The following is a 21,864-nucleotide window of genomic DNA, read 5'->3' as shown; positions in this document are numbered from 1 at the left end:
GGTCTCAGAACCAGGTCTGAGAACAGCAACTTCCAGCCACGGCACCCCGCCCCTCCCCAGGTGGCCTGGGCTCCAGCTCCTTGCACCTGAGGCTGTCTGTGCAGGGCCCCCGGCTGGTGCCCCCTCCTCTGAAGCTCGGGGGTTGCCGCAGCCTGGCACCCTCATTGGGCCTGTTTCGCACGTTCTGGTCTCTCCGTGCCCACAGACCCGCCAAGCTCACCAGCCAGTCAATGTGCAGCCAGCACAAGCCCGACCTGCTAGGGGCCTCAGAACAAGTGGCGTGGCCCGAGGCCGTCACACAGCATCTGTGCTGAGAGTGAGCTGACGTGGACGGCGGCACCGTGGCCGTGGCAGAGGCACCATCCCTCCACCCTCACTCATGTAGGGATCCGCTCTTCTCTCGCACCGGGCCCTACTGGCACATTCCAGATGTGGGGCACACGGACTGGAGCCCAAGGCCTGCGTGCTGGGCCCTGGCTCTGCACTCGGCTCCCAGAGTCTCCCACCCAATGTCAGAGAGGGTGCCGCAACAGTGCTTCGGGGGCTCCTGTCATGAGGGCTGAGGACCACCTAGGCCCACGTCCGCCCAGCAGGTGGCAGCTGCATCCCCGGTCCCCTCCACAACCCGGGCCAGGTCCAGGCTGCAGGCCGCAGTGTTGGCAGGGGGAGAAGAGGGTGAAATTGGCTGAGCCCATCCATTGGGACAGAACCTCCCGCTCCTTGGGGCTCTGGAGAACTCTATTCCTTCTCTTTGCTTAACCTCAAGGTGCTGGGGCCTCTGGCTGCTGCACCATTTACAGAGGAATTGTCTGGGATGTGCCAGGCCGAGCACTCTCGCTCTCGCCAGTGTCCACGTCAGCACGCTAGTGACATGGCAGGTGAGGACCACGGCACCGCCCCTGCGATCTGGCAGTCAGAGCCCACCTGTGTGTCTGCAGGAGCATCCCTGACTACACACCACGGGATGGCAGGGAAGGGTCCCTCGGGCCCCACCCCTTTGTTCTTTCAATGGTAAAGGTTCAGGTCGGTGGACAGACTGGACTTGGAAACACCTTCTTGCATCCTCGAAACGACATGGCGCGCAGCCAGCTCACAGCACCCAAAGGCACGGGCAAGTTGCATCACAGCAGCCCCTCCTGTCTGACCAGGAGCAGGTGCGTTCCTGAGGTCCTGGCCACTTCTGCAGGAGCGTCTGAGGGAGCCCAGCTGATATACCACGACCCCTGACCTCCCGGGTTAGCCTTTCCATCCAACAGCACCAGGACTGGACAGGCCACCTTGGCTGAGGATCACGTGTGACTAGGTCCGTGCGGTGCTGATGCGCACAGGCCTTGGAAAGCAGTGCACATCCTGTCTGCACCGGCGTCTACAGTGAAGCCATTTTTGTCCGTGTGGCCATGGGAGGGTCTGTCTGTGCTGTGTGTGTGTCCTGCGCGCGTCGGGAGCTGCTGCGCCACACACAGGCACGCAGGGTGTGGGCACACCTGTGCTTCTGAGCCCGCTTGCCCTTGCCGGTGGCCAGGCACACACACAGCTGTGCATCCTTGGCCCAAGATCAGCTGTGCCACACCTGCAGGCTGCAGGATCTTTTCTGTATATCTCCCTCCATCACCAGAAGTAAGCTCAGGACTGAGGCTGACACGCTGGCCTGAGCGCTGCTCACCTGCACCTCCTGGCTGCACCTGTGGCCCCGGACTCAGCTTCCCCATCTCTCTCCTCCCCACCCCACCTCTGGGTCATCTCCGGCTGGGGCTGTACCACATCTGGGCTTAATAAATGGTTGATTGATTGATGAGGGGATGGATGAGAAGGGCTCTAAGAGAAATGCTGGGGAGCCTGGGCAGGCACTCCCGGATGGCGGAGGCGGCGTGGGCTGGGGCAGCGGCCCCTGGCGCCCCCACACTCCCCCAGGACGTCTGGGGTCACCGTCTGCTCCATGGCAGCCCCAGGGTTATTTATGACCTCCTCCCTCTGGTGGCGGGAGGCAGGCTCCAGCCTCAGCCCAGCGGCGGAGGGGCCCCAGCAGGGGGACCCGGAGCAGCGACAGAGGCACCAAGGCCCAGGCAGGCGGGGCTCGGTGGGCCGGAGGAGGGGCGGGGAAGTCCACACCGCCAGGTCCCTGCCTCGCTCAGGATGATTCCAGCGCCAAAACTCTGTTCCTCTGGCCTCTGCCGCCAGCCTGAGGAGTGCAGGGGAGAGTGGGGCCCAGGTGTCCCAGACCAAGACAGGTGTGTGAGTGGACATGGGACACAGGTGTGCGAGTGGAGGACACGGGACAGGTGTGAGCAAGTGAACACATCACACAGATGTGCGAGCAGACACGACATGGGACACAGGTGCGCAAGTGAACACGGGACTGGTGTAAGCCAGCGGGCATGAGACACGGGTGTGAGCGAGTGGATACAGGACACGTGTGAGTGGGCACGGACAGTACAGGTGTGAGCGAGTGGACACGAGATACAGGTGTGGGAGTGGACACAGGTCTGTGGGAGTGGACACAGAACAGGTGTGAACATGGACACGGACACGGGTGTGTGTGAGTGGACACAGGATATGAGTGTGTGAGTGGACAGGACCAAGGAAGGGGCACAACCCCGCGGAAAAGGGTGATGCTGAGGGTGAGGAGCCTGCTCCTGTGGGAAAGTGGCCTCCGAACAGGTGCCTGCTTCCCAGGAAGACAAGGAGGTGGTGGGGAAGGCCTCCTCACCCAGCCCCTGGAGGGACCTCCAGAACATCAGGGAGTGGACAGTGAAGATAGAGGGGTGCCTCCAGCTTTGGACCCAGTCTGGGTCTTTTCTGGAAGACACCATGGGCCCGGGTAGGCCCCCACACCCAGCCAGAAACCCAGGGCCAGCCCCATGCCCCTCCTTAACCACACTGTGGGCCTGAGCATGATGAGATGCTGGTGAACAGGGGAGGGCTCTTGGAAGGGAAAGGAGGCCCCTCTGCTGGCCCAGGTCAGAGGAGAGGCCTGGCCCAAGGGCCTCAGACCCTGAGAGGCACTGCCATGCAGACCTGCGCCTCCCCAGCCTCCCTCCCCAAATCACTGTGTGAGCATCAGGGAGTCAGGTGCAGGAGAACCTAGAAGGAGGGTCAGGTGCAGGTGAACCTAGTAGCCCACACACGGGCAGTAGGGTCACGGCTGCAGCCAGACAGTGGGCACTCAGGGCCAGTCCACATGGCCTCCAGCTGGCCCCAGGAGCAGACTTTCCACATGGTATCAGACCTGGGAGAAGACACAGACTTCAGGAGAGGAAGGCACAGGAACTCACTGGCAGCCACAGCTGGGGTCAGGGATGTGCTGGTGTCCTGGATGCATACAGGCTGATAGGGCCAAGGGTGGCCACATAAGGAAGGGTCACCCACACTCCCACCTGGCCCCCCAGACCCCAACAGACCAACGAGCCCCCACAGAACAAGGCCAGGATAGCGGGGGAGGCTTCTGGGCATGTTCCTTGTCTGAGCAGAGCACTCCTGGCCCAGACCTCACTCCGCAGGTTGACTGTGGGACCAGCAGAAGCCTCTGGTGAGATAAGGTGAAGGAGCCCAGCGTGGTCACCCAGGGTCAGGTTTATGCTCAAGGAAGCTGGTCTGGCAGGAGGTGGTGGTGGGCTGTTCCCTCCCTCGAAGAAGGCACCTGTGCAAACAGGCCTGTGGCCCACTCACCCCTGGACCTGCTCTGGGAGATGCCCACAGGGACATGCCAGCTGCATCTCAAGGGCAGGGGCCGGGGTCAGAACAGGAGGCCCCTTTCTAGTGGATGCAACACGGCACAGCAGGCCAGGACAAGGCTGTCTCACCTGCTGTTACCAACGCCCCCAGGTTGTGTTTCTCTTCGGAACGCTCCAGATGCAATGCCGATCTGGGCACGCAGAGAGGTGTGGGGTGACAGGAAGCTCACCAGGAACCAGGGACTGGGGCCCAGACTGACCTGTCAGAAGGCACCAAGGTGGACGTGGTGTGGCCGGTCCTGCTTCACTAGCCTTGCTCCTCCTAGTGGGAGGCCGTGCACCCTGCCAACCCGCTATCCCCCACCCTCACCCTGCCTCGGATCCACACCACCTTCCTGCTGGGAGGTGTGGGGTGACAGGAAGGTCTTGCCCCACACCATGGCCCTGGCGCGGTCCTGGTGTGAGACATCCTGCATTTGATACAGCTGTGTGACTTCAGGAGAGTTACTTGACCTTTCTGTCTCCGCGTCATCTGCAAAAGACTAAACAGGAACTCCGTGGCTCGGGCGAACTCACTCCTGTGAAGTGCATAGGAAGGGGAACGAGTGGGCGGGGAGGTGCTGCCCTGTTATTCACAGAACACTTTGCCCAGGCAACACACTACAAATCCACAACCTCGCTCCCTGCAGGTGCACGGAGACCACCCACGCCCTCCCGGACACCAACGCCCACCATCAGATTCGCTGTGCAAAGTCCCAGAGCCGCCGGCGCACGCTCACACCCTGGCGAGCAGCCCCCAGCTCCCTCCCTCTGAGAGGAGCCCGGTCCGCGACCGGCCCAGCCCATCCCAGTCCCGCGCGGAGTCCTGGATTCCAGCCGCTCGCAGTGACTCGGTACTCGGGATAGTGCCGGGGGCCGCAGCCCTGTCCCGCTGCCGCCGCCGGATGCCCCGAGTCGGCCGTCACGCACCCCCCGCGGGAGCCCGCGCCGCCCGCCGCGCCGGGGCCGTTTAAATGGGCCAAGTTGTGGCGGCGGCGGCGGAGTCTCCCAAGTCCCCGCCGGGCGGGCGCGCGCCAGTGGACGCGGGTGCACGACTGACGCGGCCCGGGCGGCGGGGCGGGGGCTTGGGACCCCCGAGAGGGGCGGGGACTCCGCGACTCCTCGCTGCCGGGCTCGGCCTGGCGGGTGGGTCGGCGAGCCGGGCGTGGGACTGCCCCGGGCGCGGGCGCTGGTGGCCGGGGCGCGGGACTCCAGACGCCCCGGGGAGCCCCAAGGCCCTGGAACTGCGGCGCTCGGCGAGTCGATCCGGGATCGATAGCAGCTCCATGTCTCCGGCCGCTGAGGCCCCGCCGGCCGGCTGGGCAGTCCGGGGAGGCCTGGCGGGCGGCGCGTAGGCGGCGGCTGCGGGCGGCGCGTAGGCGGCGGCTGCGGGCGCCGGGGCGCAGTAGCGGACGGGTTGGGCGCGCGGCCAGGCGCCTCCCCGGCCCCCGCGACCCAACTCCAGCCCGGGCCGGAATAAGTTGCTGCCGCCGGCGGAGAGCGGGGCTGCGGAGCCACCGGGGCGCCATGCCGGCGGTCAAGAAGGAGTTCCCGGGCCGCGAGGACCTGGCCCTGGCTCTGGCCACGTTCCACCCGACCCTGGCCGCGCTGCCGCTGCCGCCGCTGCCGGGCTACCTGGCGCCACTGCCCGCGGCGGCCGCCCTCCCCCCGGCCGCCTCGCTGCCCGCCTCGGCCGCCGGTTACGAGGCTCTGCTGGCCCCGCCGCTCCGCCCCCCGCGCGCCTACCTCAGCCTGCATGAGGCCGCCCCGCACCTTCACCTGCCCAGGGACCCGCTGACCCTCGAGCGCTTCTCGGCCACCGCGGCCGCGGCCCCGGATTTCCAGCCGCTGCTGGACAACGGCGAGCCGTGCATCGAGGTGGAGTGCGGCGCCAACCGCGCGCTGCTCTACGTGCGCAAACTCTGCCAGGGCAGCAAGGGCCCGTCCATCCGCCACCGCGGCGAGTGGCTCACGCCCAACGAGTTCCAGTTCGTCAGCGGCCGCGAGACGGCCAAGGACTGGAAGCGCAGCATCCGCCACAAAGGTGCCGCCGCCCCTCCCTTCGCTGCCGGGACCCGCGGGCCCCGACCCCACCCCCTACCCGACTCGGACACCCGGGAGCCTCCGGCTCGGCCGAGGGGGCGCTGCAGCTCCAGGGCTGCGCGGGGACACCCCCGCCGCGCGCGGAGGCCTCGGTGAACACGGACAGATCGCCCCCCGCTGCACCTCCCCCCAGCTTGGGCCACAGCGCTTGGGGCTCGCGGGCCGCTCCCTCCGCTCAGAAGGTCTCTGCGAGGCTCCTGGGCCTTAAGGCCCGAAGGAAGTTTACGGGAACTCGAGAGAGCGGGCAGGAGGCGGGTTGGGAGGGCGCGGAGCCCCGGGTTCGGGGGAGACTGGAGGGGCGCACGTGCGGCCGGGTGCGAGCGCGCGGCGGGGGAGGCTGCGGGGCGGCGCGGGGGCGCGCGCGGAGCCCGAGCGGCGGCGCCAGGTCACGCAACCTGTTTTGGCGCCTGCGGGCTCCTGGGCCCAAGGGTGCGACGCGGGGGCGCCTGAGCCGGGACACAGGGGGCGAGGTGAGCGCCAGGCGCCGCGGGGAGTTAAAAAGTTCGGGACCTGAGCGGTGCGTGGCTCCGCGGTGGCCGCCTCTTCCTGCCGCGCAGGCCGAGGGTCCCGACGGCGCCGCTCACCGCTCCGGGACTCAGCCTTTCTGGGCCTGGCCTGCGGTTCCCTCGGGGCCGGGGAGAGGGTGGAGCGCGGGAGGAGGGGCGCCGGGTGGGGACGCCCAGGCCCTTCGTCGGGGGAGGGCGCTCCACCCGGGGTGGAGTTGCAGAGCCCAGCAGCTCCCTGCGGCGTTCGCGAGGGTGGGGCGGGAAGCGGGCTGGGAAGTCGGGCCGAGGTGGGTGTGGGGTTCGGGGTGTATTTCGTCCACGAGCCGGGAAGGGGGTACTGGCCCTGCCGCTGACTGCGCCCAGAAGCGTGCCGCTCCCTCACAGGGTCTGCCTCGGCTCTGCTCGCAGGGAAAAGTCTGAAGACGCTTATGTCCAAGGGGATCCTGCAGGTGCATCCTCCGATCTGCGACTGCCCGGGCTGCCGAATATCCTCCCCGGTGGTGAGATGCGGGGCTCGGTTGGGGCTGGGAGTTACTCTCCCCTGCGGAGCTTGTCCCTGCGGTTTTCAGGGTTTTCAGGATCGAGAGTCCTAACCTCACCCCTGCGGGTGTGCTGGAGGGAGCCTCCGAAGGGCAGGGGGAAGCGGCTTTACCTCGTGCTCTCCCAGCCCTTCTACCTGGACGGGGGAGGAGTCCTCGGGCACCCGAGCGCCCTCCCCGGTGGAGACAGGGCGGCCGCGCTTGTCTTAGAGCCTCCCCTTGGGTGCCTTTTAGCTGCTTATCCTCGAGTCCTGGGTCAGGGTCTTCTCCCTGGGAGGAGTAATTCAACGTGGGCCTGGCACTGTGCCCTGTCACCGCTTGGGGGTCACCGTGTTCTCTGGCCCAGCTGGTGAGGTGTGATTCTGGGACGACAGCATTTTGGGGAGCTACAGGCTTGGGTGTGAGTGACTTGTGTCTCTGGGTGCTGAAGGCCAGAGGGTGCAAGGGCCTGGACGTCGAAGTGTGTCCTAGGGACGCAGAGGCTAGCCAGGGGCAGAGTCTTTGCAGTGTGGGCCTTTGGTGTCCAGGAACTGGAGTCGGAGGCTGGTTCAAGGCCCCAACCCAGGGTAGACAGCTATGGACACCCTCACTGAGGGAGCAGGCAGGAGAGACAGGGATGCTGGGAGCTGCCTTCTGCTCAGGGAGGCACCTGCACCCCCCACCCAGTCTCCAGCCCCCTAGTTGGGCAGCGAGGGTTAGAGGATTGATCTGAAAAGGAAGAATGCCTGTTGGGAAGGACCAGTTTGGAGCCAATTAGGGCCATGGCTGCTGGGGGTGGGGGCTGCAATTCCTGACACACTGAGGAACCCCTTCTTCCAGGAAGGGGTAGGAGAGGCAGAGGTGCAAAATGGGCCTGAGGGTCCCAGGCGTACCTCCGCTTGCCTGCTTTGGGCCTGAGGTAGGATGCGGGAGGGGATGCCCAGGGGCCTGTGAGCCATGAGTGCTGTAGCCAGGGGGCTGGGCGGCTGCAGACACACCTGTGAAGACAGCTGGTCCCTCAGACATACAGCATGTTGGGCAGGGGAAGGGGACACAGCTGCACCTCACCCATGTGCCCACCTGACACACAATCCGACATGGACCTGCACGCACAGGCAGGCAGCTCACAGAGTTCCCAGGCAGGTATGCAGACAGCCGGCAGCCCCCTGTCTGCTGTCACAGACCTACCGGGGCAAGAGGCCCAGTTCCCTCCTTTCAAGCAGCTGGTGCTGGAGAGGGCTCCTCTGGGCAGCCCGCTGCCTAGCCTTGGGTCTCTGTTTGGATTTGAGCGGCCCCCTTGAGGGCTCCCCCAGGAGTGGGGAGCACACAGCCTGAGCCCAGCGTCAGTCTCTTCCGCCATTGCTTCCGTGAGCATCTCCTCCCCACCCCGCAGCCACAGCCAGGAGATGCCCCCCCACCTGGGGCTCCCAGGTCCCTGCCCTGCGTGAGGGACGGCTCAGATCCAGGCCTGCCTCTGCCAGTCCCTCCCAGGCCTGTCCCACACCCTTCCCCTAGGAAGCAACTCCAGGGGCCCCTTCTTTCCAGCCCCCATGTTTCTTACTCAGAGGCTGTCTCCCCCAAGCCCCATGCCAGATCCGCAGGTATGTGCACCTCAGGGTCACAGATGCTCCGGGGCAGAATATGAGTGTGTATGTGCCTTGGGGACCCTGCACAGGGGCCCTGCAGGCCAAGCACCTTCCAAGAGGAGGTGCTGTCAGGGGCCGAGTTTTCAGATCTGTGTGCTGTGGCCGAGGTCTCTAGTGTGGAGGAGCTGTGTTCTGTCCTTGGGCAGGGTGGGTGGCAGGGAAGCTGTCCTGGTCCTCAGCACCCCCATCAGCCACCCCAGACCTGCCCTCCAGGTGCCTTGGGGCGTGGCTGGGGTGCCGATGTGTCCCCACACCCGACTCTGCGCATCACGGGGCTGAGGCTGGTATACAGCCTGGGCTCCATTCCCAGCCAGCCCTGGCCTCCTTCCAAGGGGCAATCTTCTGGTCCTTGCTTCACTCTCTTCCCCATCCCACAGACAAGAAGCAGAGAGCAAAGCATTGTGTCTTCTTCTCAAAAGAAGGGAGGTGGGAGGCCGGGTGCAGTGGCGCATGCCTGTAATCCCAGCACTTTGGGAGGCCGAGGCGGGCGGATCACAAGATCAGGAGATCGAGACCATCCTGACTAACACGGTGAAACCTGTCTCTACTAAAAATACAAAAAATTAGCCAGGCGCGGTGGCAGGCGCCTGTAGTCCCAGCTACTCGGGAGGCTGAGGCAGGAGAATGGTGTGAACCCGGGAGGCGGAGCTTGCAGTGAGCCCAGATTGTGCCACCGCACTCCAGCCTGGGCAACAGAGTGAGACTCCATCTCAAAAAAATAAAAAAGAGGAGAGGTGGGAGAGGAGAGGCTGTCAGAGCCTCTAAGCCCTGGTGCTTGGGCTGCAGAAAGGCAGAGCTAAGCGGGACTTCCCAGCACAGCACACTCCGGACAGGCTGTGGCTGTTGAAGGGACCCCCGAGCTCCAGCTGGCACGCGGAGGCCTGGGCACAGACAGGCATCGTAGCTTCGGCCTTGGCCACACTCTGTGGTCATTGGTGTCAGGGGCAGCCCAAGGTCAGGGCAGGGTCTTAGCCTCGGACCCCAGGCCCCACCCCTTGCCCAGCAGTGCTGCGTTTTCCCAGTGAGCTGTCGTGGAGAGAGCAGAGGGGACCCGGCGCAGGCCCAGTGGCCGGTGAGGGGAGACGTGGCTCTGGGATGGGGGCCTCCACCTGGGGGGGGGATGCTCCAGCTTCCAGACCCTTGGGGAGGGGGCACTGCCCAAACTAAGCTGGCGCCGGGGCTGTGCATTTGAAGGCGATGGTGCTTCTAGGTCTGAGGGGGACACCCTCCTAACAGCCTCATCCCCAAGCTCCGGGCTGTGTTGTGGCAATGGGAGGGAGGAAGTCTGAGGAGACCCTGGTGACTGAACGGAGGAGGGAGTTAGTTAGACGCTCTCAAGGGCTCTGCCACCTCCCAGAGCCAGCGGCCTGTTACTACATTTAAAAAAGCCTCCCGCCCACTGGAAAATAATCAATAACTTTCCTTTTTCCCTGGGGGTGGCAGGACCTAGAAACACGGGAGGAGTCCGGAAGTGCCTGGGGCTGGGCCCGCGCTGGTGTGCTGTGCAGGGTGCTGCGGGCATGTCCGCCGCGTGTGTGCGTCAGCTCGGGGCTCGGCTGTGCTCTGCAGGGACCACAGCGGGCGCGTCTGTGCTCCCACCCGAGGCACCCACAGCTCCACACACTCGTTCCGTGGGTGCAAGGGAGATGGGAGAAAGGAGCCCTGTGAGAAATGAGGGGCAGGGTTTGCGGAACAGAGGACCTGGGCTGGTGAGGGCTCCTCGTCTGGTGACCTGTGAGCCCCGGGGCCTGCAATCTGCGAGGGTTCAGCTCAGACAGTTGCCAGTTGTCTTGCACCAGGCTGCAGCTGCCCCTGAGCCGGGCTATGCGTGGCGCTGATGAAATAGAAAAGAGCATTCACTTGTCAACGTTGGCATCGGTGGCAGGGTGTGGTGGGCAGAAGGGTCACAAAATATGGGTGGGATTGGCAGGCAGATACACGGAGGTAACGTGCAAATGCGCACGTCCACTGGCACCAGCCCCAGGCCACAAGCAGATCCCAGGAGACACGCAGGGGCCCTAAGAAGGGAGCTGGGAATGAGGGGCCACACAAGCCCGGGACGGAGGCCTGTCGCACATGGGGTGGCCCCGACTCAGGCCCTGGAGTTGGCCAGGACCCTCTAGCATCCTCAAGGGCTGGGCCAACCAGGCTGGTGTGGGGTGGGGCAGGGGAGGGCTGAGCCAGTGGGCGTCGTCTGTAGGGGGATGCCCAACTGCGGCCCTGTCTCTCGGCTCTCCTCTGGGTCTCTGGCCAGCTGTGGCTCCTGCTGGCCCCAGGCACATCCCAGAGGCAGGTAGAGAGAGGATGGCTGCTCTGAGGGCACCTCTGCCATGCTTGGGGCTCGGCCTGGGGTGTGAGGCCAGGGCAGACCCCCGGGAGATGGAACGGCCCAGTCCAGCCCCACCTTCCTCTCCTCCTGCCCCACCTTCCTCTCCTCCTGCCCCACCAGAACCGGGGGCGGCTGGCAGACAAGAGGACAGTCGCCCTGCCTGCCGCCCGGAACCTGAAGAAGGAGCGAACTCCCAGCTTCTCTGCCAGCGATGGTGACAGCGACGGGAGTGGCCCCACCTGTGGGCGGCGGCCAGGCTTGAAGCAGGAGGATGGTCGGCACGTCCGTATCATGAAGAGAAGGTACTTGGACCAGGGCCGGACAGGAAGGCGCAAGGCTCAGGTGGGGCTGGAGCTTCAGGCCTTCAGCTGCTCAGATGAGAGTGTCCACACCGGCCTCCCACACCTTCCCTCAGATGCTGGTCTTTTTGGGGTCCTGTGTGGGTCACAGGCAGGAGCTGTTTCCTCATCTGCCCCCGTCTGGCGTCCCCTCCCACCTCTGCTCTGCGGCGCTCACTGGCAGAGGCAGGTTGGCAGCAGTTGGGACCCAGAGGTCTGCACCTTCCTGGGGCGACGCTCCAGCTACCCTTGCTGACCGGGTCCCAGTCTGGCCAGAGAGCAGCTCTAGCACCAGGGAGCTCCATTCAGGCTCGTGACTGGCTGTGCAGAAGCAGCCTCGGCCCCCACCTGCGGTACAACAGGAGGGCTCCTCTGAGTGCACGGCAACAAGCCAGAGGGAGAAGGGGCCTCGGTTCTGTTCTTCCTGATGCGTGTGTCTGCTGAGGCCAGGAGCTGGCTTTGGCCCATGGGCCTGTCCTAGTGGGAGGCCCCAGCATGTTGAGCCAGTAGCAGGTGGTGCTGGGCATGGCAGCCGCCCTCGTTCACTGCCCAGGGCTGTGGCCCAGCAGGGCACTGACCCGAGACAGGTCTGCGCACGCCCTGCTATCCTGAGGCTGGGGTCAGGGGCCTCCAGAGCAACATGGACCTTCTGCTTCCCTTCCTGCAGAGTCCACACCCACTGGGACGTGAACATCTCTTTCCGAGAGGCGTCCTGCAGGTAGGAACCGTGCTGTGCGTGCATAAGAGGGGGCCGTGACTCCCCTCCCTCCCTTCCACCCCTGCCCGTGCCCTGCTGTCTGCTGTCCGCTGTCTCAGTGTGAGCTGATGCTGTGATGTTGGCTGAGTGTCTGCCAGGTTTGACATGTGCTGCAAGGTTGTCCCCCAGCCCGGGAGGCAGACAGTGTTGCACCCAGTTGGGACTGAGGGACCCCAGACCCAGTCAGATGCAGCTCTCGGCAGCAGCTCAGGTGTGAGTTCTGGGCAGCCCGGCCCTGGAGTTAGAGTGCACTTCCTCCCATGTGAGACTGGCCATTTGAGCCCAAAAATGAGGCTGTCACCTCCCCCTTCCCACCCTCCTAGAGACCCACCAGGAGGTGAGAATGCTGATGTGTGAGTGGGGCCCTGAAGAGTGTGTAGGAGCTCACTAAGGCGAGGGGATGTCTGCAGAGTGGAGGAACAGGGAAGGGCGTGTAGGAGGGACGAGGAGTGAACCTGGCAGCTCTGGTTCAGTTGGATGCTGAAGAGTCATGGATGCTGGGTCTGTGGGCACCGTCCTCCAGGCGGGAGCCACCGACAGTTCTTGAGCAGGGCAGTGACCAGGTGTATGTTTGGAGAAGGTTCCTCTGGAGGCCCTCCTGGCAGACAGGGGATTGGATTCAGGCTGTGGAAGCAGGACGGTAGGGGGTGTGATTCCAGGATGTGGAAAGGAGATAAAAATGAAGAGCCCCGGGGAAGAGGTCAAGGGAGTTGGGGGACCCGAGTTCCTGGCTCCAGGGGGAAGCGGGTGGTAAGTCTGTGAACGGAGCCCAGCTGTGGATTCTGTCAATGGGGTCAGGTCTCACCCTGTGGCTTCCAGGGCAGCAAGGCAGGAAGGAGGCGTCTGCCACAAGGCCAGCTTCCTGGGGCCAGAGCCGTGAAGGCCCAGGGGACCTGCGTGTCTTGGCTCCACGCCAGATGTGTTATTGTTTATGTCTCTGAGAATGTCTGGATCTCAGAGCCGAATTACAATAAAAACATCTTTAAACTTATTTCCACCTCATTTTGGGGTTGCCAGCTCACCTGATCATTTTTATGAACTGTCATGAACACTGATGACATTTTATGAGCCTTTTACTTGGGACACTACAGAATACATTTGTCAGCGAGGCCTGTAGGGAAACCCAGCCGCGCTCCCCCCGACCCCGCTCCAGTAACGGCTCCTCCTGCCTGCAGCCCCCTCCTCCATCCGCCTGGCCTCGGGAATGCAGCGTCCCTCGGCAGCACTGACGGCAGACGGCTTGGGGTGCCCTAGGAAGAGGCCAGGTCTTCCATCCTGCACGGGCCCTAGAAGGGGCTAGGATGAGTTTCTGAATCTCCCAAGGGCGAGATTTCGGTCAGAGGGGAGGGCGTGCTGGGGTCCCCGGAGGAGAAGGCCCAGCACACGCCTGAGTGGACTGAAGCCTCCGCCTGTTGACCTGACCCTGGTGTCCGGTCAGAGTGGGTGGTGGTCCCTGAACCCACACGGGCTCCCAGGCCATGTCTGTGTTTCTTTCGGCCTGTCCCTGGGTCCTTCTGCCTCTGCAGGCTCCCACAGAACACACTGCCAGGCCACCTCCATCTGTGTGTTCATTTGCTCCCGTCCATTGGTCTCCGCCCATCTGTCCGTCTGTCCTTCCATCCCCTTCGCCCTGTCTGGCTGGCTCTGCAGTGACCACCTGCCTTTTGGAGCCAGCGGAGCCCCAGGCCGTCCTCCTCTGCCTCAGGAACCCGGGGTGGCAGATGCTCCTCGAGCCATTGTTTGCAGGCGGGGGCTTGGCCCCTCTCTCCTGGGCCCCTGAGCTGGTGGGAAAATGGGCAAGGGCCAGACCGTGTGGTCATCACTGAGGGGCGGTGGCGGGAGGCCCATGCGTGGGCAGCTGGGGTCACACCTGCCAGGCTCTGGCCTCCCCCTCCCCCTCTCCTTCCTGCGCCTCGTGCCCCAGCCCTGACTGCTTCTCCCAGCTTCCCCACCTCCTGACCTGCAGCCCGGCCCCACCACAGAGACTCTCAGGGGCTTCGTCCCTTGTGCGAAGCAGGGTGCAGAGGGCATTCTGTGGTTCGAGGACCATGCGCTGATGTGCCCGGGCCGGGTTCCTGCTTCTCCACTCTGGGACGTCCAGGGCATGTTTCTTTACATAAAACTGGCATAACTGGCTCACTGAGTAGCCAAGTGACCAGAACGGGTTTTCAGGGGCCGGGCCAGGCCAGGCTGTGTCGGAACCTCAGGAGCAAACTCCAAGGCAGAGACCAGGGGCGGGGAGGGCAGGTGGCACCCAGCTCCCCACCAGGTGCCACTGCCCAGCCACAGCCCCTCCACCCAGCTATTAGGCCCTCCCTCACTTTCCTTCTGGGCACCAGGCTCGGGGCTCACAGCCAGCCCCCAACCTCTGGAGTCTCTGGGAAGCTAGTTCTCCTCCTGCAGGCGTCCCGGGGACACCAGAGGGGGGACCCCTGGGGAGAACTCCATGGCAGCTGTGGCTACTGCCAGGCCAGCCCTCAGCCCCCACCCCATGCTGAGGCCAGCAGTCCTCTCCTGACACCCCCGCGTCGATTAGGATCATGGAAGGGATGAGTCTTGCTGCCGATTAATCCCATAAAGTACTTACTCCCACCCAGCTGCCCTCCTATGTGCCTGGGGGGGGGCTTCCTTTCCCACTGGGAGCCGGTGGGGGTGGGGGAGAGCCGTCATCTAGGTCTCCTGGAAGGTTTAGAGCCCAGCCCGGGAGTCTTTGGTGCTGAAACAGATCTGCTTAGGGGCAGCCCTGGATTAGCCCAGCTCCAGCCAGCCCAGGTCAGGGGAGCCGGGAGCTATTTAACGAGGTTTAGGGTAGGCTCCCAGGTCACTGCGCAGGACTGCTCCGTTACAGGTGGGCAGGGGAGGCTGCTCCGTTACAGGTGGGCAGGGGGGCTGCTGCGTTACAGGTGGGCAGCCAGGAGGCTGCTGCGTTACAGGTGGGCAGGGGAGGCGGCTGCGTTACAGGTGGGCAGCCAGGAGCCTGCTCCGTTACAGGTGGGCAGGGGAGGCGGCTGCGTTACAGGTGGGCAGGGGAGGCTGCTCCGTTACAGGTGGGCAGGGGAGGCGGCTGCGTTACAGGTAGGCAGGGGAGGTGGCTGCGTTACAGGTGGGCAGGGGGGGCTGCTCCGTTACAGGTGGGCAGGGGAGGCTGCTTCGTTACAGGTGGGCAGGGGAGGCTGCTGCGTTACAGGTGGGCAGGGGCTGTGCTGCAGGAGGGCTGCTCAGGGAGTGGCGCCTGGACCCTGAGCCCCTTCTCTGCTGACCTGGGGAGAGGCTCACGGAACCAGGAAGGGGTGGAGGGCCGTGCTCCACACAGTTCGTCTCATTGCTCTCTGGGACTCTGTGGATGTGGGATTCGGCTGAATTAGCAAGAAGAGGAGAAATGAGGGAAGAAAAGAGTTAAATGCATGTTGATTCCAAGCCCCCGCCTGCTGGGGGGACAGCAGGAGGTTGGAGCACGCAGCCCTGGTGCCTGGTGCGAGCTGCACGTGTCTGCCGGTGCCGTGTGTGCGTGGGGCGCGTCTCATCAGCTGCGGGACTGTGGTCTGGGCCTCAGTTTCCTCGTGTGCAGAAATCGGGGGTCAGGGGATGGTTCACATGTGGCATATTCTCTCCTGGGGCCTGTCCTGCAGGACTGCCCCTAAGCAGATCGGCCTCTTCCCGGGCAGAGTTCCTCTGCCCGGTGGGCCCCTCGACCCCCTTTGAGGCAGGGAGTGAGATAACTGTGCGATTCCCTGTGGAGGGCGTGAAGGCAGAGCCGGCTGGCTGCTCCACACAGACCCTCCCTGGAGCAGCCGTGGGGTCCCAGGTCCCAGCGCCAGGTTCTGTGTCGCTTTGACTCGGGTGCTGCGTGGGTGTGCACACAGTGGCGTCACGGGCCGCATGCCGAGGCGTGGGCACAGCAGCGTGGCACTCAGAGGTCATCCCCACGCTCACACACAGAGCTAGGCGCTCCCTGTGCCCAGGCTGGGCTCCAGCCTCGCAGCTGCCCACGGAGTCAGCTTTTCCCGGTCTCGTTCTGCAGCCAGGACGGCAACCTTCCCACCCTCATATCCAGCGTCCACCGCAGCCGCCACCTCGTTATGCCTGAGCATCAGAGCCGCTGTGAATTCCAGAGAGGCAGCCTGGAGATTGGCCTGCGACCCGCCGGTGAGGAGCACGGGGGGCCTGAGGGCGGGGTCGGGGCTGTGGGGCCAGAGGACGGTGGCGTCTCCACTCAGCACCAGCAGCCTTGGCAGGCAGCCAGAGAGGCAGGAGGAGCGGCCTGTCCCCCAGGGGCTGCATGTGACGGTAATTGTGTTAATCCCAGCCAGCGGGGCAGACAGGAGGCAGAGGCGGTGGCTCCGCTGTGGCTGCCGCTGGGGTGGGCTTGGAGTAGCCGGGGCCCTGCCACCCCCTTTTCACAGGGCAGACGTAGGCGTGGCCTCAGAGGTTCAGAAATGCACACCCTGGAGGAACGCACGCACTCCCTCTGCGCACGCCTGAGTGGTCCTGCCTCCTAGGGCTCCTGGACGGAAGGGGTCCCCGGTCGGTCCCGCCTTCTAGGGCTCCGGGAAGGATGGGGTTCCGGGAGGGAAGGAATCCGGCGCCTGAGGGAGGTGCTGCTGCCTGGTCACAGTTGTGGGGGGACCAGGCCCCCCTCAGAGGGCACTGCTGTAGAGAGGGGCACAGCAGAGCCTCAGCCCCAGGGCAGGCCGTGAAAGGAGGCGGGGGCGCCCCTGAGGCCCTGTGGACCCTGGGCAGGGGTGTTCCCAGCAGGGCCTGCATCTCTTGGGAAGGAGGGGTGGGGGAGGCCCACCCCCATCTGTGTCCCCCATCCATGGCCCCCATCCGCGTCCTCGTGCACCTAGGAAGGCCCTTGTGGGGCTGGGTGGGGGCAGCTTCTGATGCTGCGTCGGAGACAGCTGAGAGGCGGTTGATAAAATCTAATTGCCCCATCGATCCCGCAGAGTGGAGGGAGCCCCACAATGATTGAGATATTCTGAGCCAGCAGGCCCTCCCCTGTGCCTTCACACAGGGAGACCTCCTCAGGTACACGCGTGTGCGTGTGCCGGCATGTGTGTGTCTGGGGTCCTGTGGGGTGCATGTGATGGGGGTTGCCCGGCAGCTCTCACCCATGGAGTCAGGACGTGTTCGTGCACTTCTGGGCTCACAGGCTCTACAGGGCCTCGCGTGTCCTGTGACCCGTGTCCAGGTCTCCCATACGCACTCCGTGTCAGGGTCTGGCCCGCTCCCCGGAGCTTCCTCTTGGAGGAGGCATTCACCCTGGGGGGCATTCACCTCTTCTCCCTTCCTGTGACCCCAGGAACCACACATCCATCCTGTTCCCAGCCCGGGCCCTCCCGCTAAGCTGCACCTCCCTGGGCCCTGGGCTGTGAGGGACTCAGAGCAGGTCCTGCATCTGCCTCTGTGAGACCCGCTGGGGTCCATGAGTGAGGAGTGAGCATGGCCTCATCGGCCTTCCTGCGGTCTTGTTGCAGGCCCCCTTCCACCTGCCCCCCCTCCCACCCAGTCACCTCCCCCAGGCTAGGAGGAGGCCTTAGCCCCCCACAGAACGGAGAGGGTAGTTTCCACTGTGTACAATGGAAAACTGATTGCCAGGAGGTGAGAGGCCTTGCTAACCCTGAGGGCATGTGCATGGTGGGCCAGGTGGCAGGTGTGGAAAAGAGCCAGGTTCCCCCAGCCTTGGCCCACCCCCTCCCAGCCCACCGAGCTCTGGCACTGGAGGCTGTGGGGGAGACGATGGCTTCTCAGGGGCCTGAGCAGTGGCGCCTGGATCCGTGTGTGGCCAGGTGCCCCCCGCCGCCCGCCGGGCCCAGCCACCCGATCTGTCACCGAGGTGGGGACCCTGGACCAGACCGTGGGACTGACCCTCTCTCTGGGGCCGGGCCTGACAGCAGCCGGGCCAGGATCAATAAGTTATTAGCACCACTCTGTCAGCTGTAATGTGGGATTGATCGGTGTGGCCGCCGCACTTCCCCAGCCTGATAAAAATGACAGATTAAGGGAATAAGAAAAAGGAATTAGGCCTGGAGCTGACGGGAGGGCTTGTGGGGGGACGGGCTTGGGAGCCCCACTGCCTAGGCCTCATGGAGGTCTTGGGTCACAGGGGGGTGGCCCCTCACTCCACCCAGCTAGAGCCCTCATGAGGATGAGGAGGGGCCAGAGTCGGAGGCACTGGCTGGCCTGGGAGAACCCCAGGGCGTGGAGTCAGGGGCTTCGGAGGAGCTCGGGGTGGGTCGGAGATGGGTACATGGATGGTGTGGTCTGGAATGGGTGTGGTTGGCAGGACCCAAGGGAGGACCTGAGGAGAGTGAGCTGGGCCTGGCCTGGGCCTCCCCTCTGCCACCTGCTGGGCTGTGTTTGGGGCTGAGGCTGGACCTGGCCTGGGCCTCCCCTCTGCCACCTGTTGGGCTGTGTTTGGGGCTAGGGCTGGGCTGGCCTCATGGCTGAGGAGGTGGGTGAAGCTACTGGGAGGTGCACCCCAGAAGCCCAGAGCCTGGCTGGGCTGGTGGACAAGGGCATGACAGCCATGCCAGGGTGCTAGCTCAGGCAGGACTGGGCCAGAGAGGAGGACTTGGGCCTTCTGGGGGCAGGGATGGGTATGACCAAGTAGGAGGCCTGGGAGTGGAGGCGCCTCGAGGCGGCCTGGGGGGCCCACAGCCCAGTGACTCACAGAGCAGGAAGAGGTCAGGTGTGAGGTCCTTCCCGGCTTGTCTCACCCCATGCTGGCATGTGACCCTGCACAGCCCGCCCTCACTCCTGTCCAGGAGGGGAAGGTGGTGCCTGGTCAAACCAAAAGCTTTTTATTCTCCTCTAGGGGGATGAGAGGAGGGCTCGTTAACTTGCACAAGAGGCTAGATGGCGGGTGGGGCAGCTGGGTGCCTGCTGTGGATCTCTTCTGCACACACGCACCAGCACCAGGGCCAGTGTCAGAGCTCCCCTGTGCCCCTGTCCCGCCACAGCCAGGCGTGATGTCCTCTGCGCTGAAGGCTGGGGCTGCCAGGGCTGGGCAAGGCCTGTACTCACCAGGACCAAGGACCCCCTGAGAGATGGTGGGTGCGGTCCAGGCTGAGCTGGAGCAGGGGCTGGGTCCCCCTTCCATTCCTTGAGATACAGGTGGGCACTCACTACCCTCCCGCAGGTGACCTGTTGGGCAAGAGGCTGGGCCACTCCCCCCATATCAGCAGCGACTGCTTTTCAGAGAAGAGGGCACGAAGCGAATCCCCTCAAGGTAAGAGCGTGGCTGGGACGAGAGACAGGTCACCAGGGGAGGGGGCAGTCCCTGAGGGTCCCCTGGACCTCGAGCAGGCACTCTAGAGGGGCGTGGTCCTCGGCAGTGCCTGGAGAAACCTCTCACCCCGGGTCCTCCCCAGCAGAGGCGCTGCTGCTGCCGCCGGAGCTGGGGCCCAGCATGGCCCCGGAGGACCATTACCGCCGGCTTGTGTCAGCACTGAGCGAGGCCAGCACCTTTGAGGATCCTCAGCGCCTCTACCACCTGGGCCTCCCCAGCCACGGTGAGGACCCCCCCTGGCATGATCCCCCTCATCACCTCCCCAGCCACGGTGAGGACCTACCCTGGCATGATCTCCCTCATCACCTCCCCAGCCACGGTGGGGACCTACCCTGGCATGATCTCCCTCATCGCCTCCCCAGCCACGGTGGGGACCTACCCTGGCATGATCCCCCTCATCGCCTCCCCAGCCACGGTGGGGACCTACCCTGGCATGATCCCCCTCATCGCCTCCCCAGCCACGGTGGGGACCCCCCCTGGCATGATCCCCCTCATCGCCTCCCCAGCCACATGTTCTTGGCCATTCCTGTTGCTGAGGCCCTGCTGACACCAAGGCCAGGCTGGATGCAGGTCCCTGGAGGACCCCCTCTGCCACACGTCCTGCCCCATGCCCCCTGGGGCGGGCCACACCTCCATGTCCCCTAGGTCCCCAGGGTCATGACTAGCTCACATTTTATATAGAGAGAAATGGAGTCTGGGGTGGACCCAGGTGAGGGCGGGCAGTGGGCATTTCAGCAGCACCCCCCGAGGAGAGCAAGCTCCTGGACCCTGTGGTCTGTGAGTCGTCTATGCAGCCAGTGGACGCCGACCTGCCAGACGCCTGCCCCAGGAGCCTGGGGAGGGGCAGTGAGCAGAAAGGCCGGGCTGGGTGCAGTGGGCACTTGGCCACCAGGACTCCCCAGGTGCTGAAGAGACCCCAGCTGGAGGGGCTGCCCCTTCCCCCGGGTCGGCCCTGACCGTGTCCACCCCACCTCAGGACGTTCTCCAGGGGTCACTCCGGGATGCACTCGGACCCCCTGCCCGCTGCACTCAGCCTCCCAGGCCCCAGCCGCCGGCCTGGCAGGGGAGCTTGGCTTTTCGGGCTAGAGGTGGGTGGGGGCGCCGGGAAAGGAGGCAGGATTCCTCACACCAGGCACCGTCCCCCAGGGCAGCTCAGGCACCAAGAGCCTGAATAATTCACCAAATGTTAATAATTTAAAAATCCTCCTTTTTAATTGCTTTCCCTGCTCTGCCTGGGGCCGCTCTGCTGGCCGCGCGGGGGAGGGGGCGCCGGCCGCCGGGGAGCGCGCTGTCAATCAGGCCGCGCCGCCGCCCCCGCCCCCGCCCCGCCGCGGAGCCGGCTGTAAATAACCCCGGCCGCTAGCGCGGGGGCGCTGGGCCCCGCTGGGATCGATGCGGGCGGCCGCGCCGGCTGGGCTCTGCGGGCTGGCACCCGGCCCGGGGCGGGACCCACCTCCGCTTTCGGGTAATTAATTTATAAACAGAGGCGGCGGTGGAGCTGGCGGAGCCTGCATAGTGGGGGCTGCGGGGACTCGGGAGGCCCGGGCCTGGGCGGGAGGGAGAGGCCGAGAGACCTGGGACGCGGCGCCTTAGACGCGGGCGCTGCGTGCGCATTGGGGCGAGTGTGGCCACGCGGGACAGTGACCCTGCGCAGCCGGGACTGGGCGACCCCTGTGCTAGTGTGGCGTGCGTGCACGGGCGCTGCCTTGCCTTTGTGACAAGCTTTGGCCAGCCGTGTCTACTATGGGGACCTCAGATTTTCTTGCCTCCCACCGAAGAGGGGGTCCCCTGGGCGGTCAGCCCCTGGCTGGCTCTCCTGGACTCTCTCGCTGCCCCGCAGGCTCTGTGGCCTCGGGACGTCTGCACAGCCCCCTCCCCGCAAGGCTCAGCCGCCTCTCAGGCCAGAAGCCTCCAGGCACCCAGCTCCCCTTCGGGGAAGAGCTTTTCCCGACACTTCCCCGCGCAGCATCTTGTCTGCCGTCTCGGCCCTGTGGTCGCCCATCCTCCTGCCCCGTGCCCGAGACCAGCCCAGGGGCCGAACACGGCCGAGTGGTGTGGTCAGTTCCCCACCTCAGTGTTCCACGCCAGGACGCGGGCTGGGGAGGATGAGGGCGCATAGCCGGGGGGGTCACTGCTGTTGTCCCCCACCCAGATCTCCTGAGGGTCCGGCAGGAGGTGGCAGCTGCAGCTCTGAGGGGCCCCAGTGGCCTGGAAGCCCACCTGCCCTCCTCCACGGCAGGTCAGCGTCGGAAGCAGGGCCTGGCTCAGCACCGGGAGGGCGCCGCCCCAGCTGCCGCCCCGTCCTTCTCGGAGAGGTACTGGGGTGGCTGCCGTTCTCTGCTTGTTTCTGGGGTGCCGCCCGCACCCCCACGCTCTCAGCACGCGCCCCGAGAGTGCCAAGCACTGTGTTCAGGTCTAGGTTCGGGTCCGAGCAGAGCGTTTCGGGGGTGACACCGATCTGGGCTGCAGTGTTGAGGGCGCCACTGGGGTGCGTGAGGGAGGCTGAGGCCCATCAGGGGGTTCCCTGGAGGAGAAGCCAGAGAAGGGGAGAGCTCCAAGTCTGGAACCCCGGGGTCAGTCGGGAGGGGTCGGCCAGAGGACTCAGAGCTGGAGGCGGAGGGGGGGTCCTGGCTGGCGCTCAAATTTAGACGCCGGCGCCGGATCTG

At 65.1% G+C, this 21,864-nt stretch overlaps 1 protein-coding gene and 1 long non-coding RNA gene across 5 annotated transcripts in view; one reads left to right on the top strand and one right to left on the bottom strand.

Moving 5' to 3' along the window:
* LOC134809476 (uncharacterized) overlaps positions 1–5,540 on the bottom strand; it is a 7,938-nt gene extending 2,398 nt beyond the window's left edge. Inside the window, exons 1-2 of the long non-coding RNA XR_010155340.1 lie at positions 5,457–5,540; positions 87–4,213 (exon numbers count right to left, since the gene is read on the bottom strand). This is a non-coding gene — a long non-coding RNA (uncharacterized LOC134809476). The remainder of the gene's footprint in view (positions 1–86; positions 4,214–5,456) is intronic.
* Positions 4,727–21,864, top strand: part of SAMD11 (sterile alpha motif domain containing 11) — a 20,088-nt gene continuing 2,950 nt past the window's right edge. Inside the window, exons 1-8 of one of the 4 annotated variants that reach the window (XM_054661447.2) lie at positions 4,727–5,754; positions 6,728–6,819; positions 10,933–11,114; positions 11,818–11,868; positions 15,929–16,053; positions 19,049–19,138; positions 19,281–19,421; positions 21,351–21,513. In XM_054661447.2, the coding sequence (XP_054517422.1) occupies positions 5,238–5,754; positions 6,728–6,819; positions 10,933–11,114; positions 11,818–11,868; positions 15,929–16,053; positions 19,049–19,138; positions 19,281–19,421; positions 21,351–21,513 (1,361 nt within the window). In that variant the 5' untranslated portion in view covers positions 4,727–5,237. The remainder of the gene's footprint in view (positions 5,755–6,727; positions 6,820–10,932; positions 11,115–11,817; positions 11,869–15,928; positions 16,054–19,048; positions 19,139–19,280; positions 19,422–21,350; positions 21,514–21,864) is intronic. The other 3 variants (XM_054661455.2, XM_054661448.2, XM_054661452.2) reach the window with 3 other exon arrangements.

This window comes from Pan troglodytes, chromosome 1 (genome assembly GCF_028858775.2).
Source record: "Pan troglodytes isolate AG18354 chromosome 1, NHGRI_mPanTro3-v2.0_pri, whole genome shotgun sequence".
NCBI classification, from domain to species: Eukaryota; Metazoa; Chordata; class Mammalia; order Primates; family Hominidae; genus Pan; species Pan troglodytes.
The sequence above is the reverse complement of the archived record's forward strand: the minus strand, read 5'-3'. Positions and strand labels throughout refer to the sequence as shown.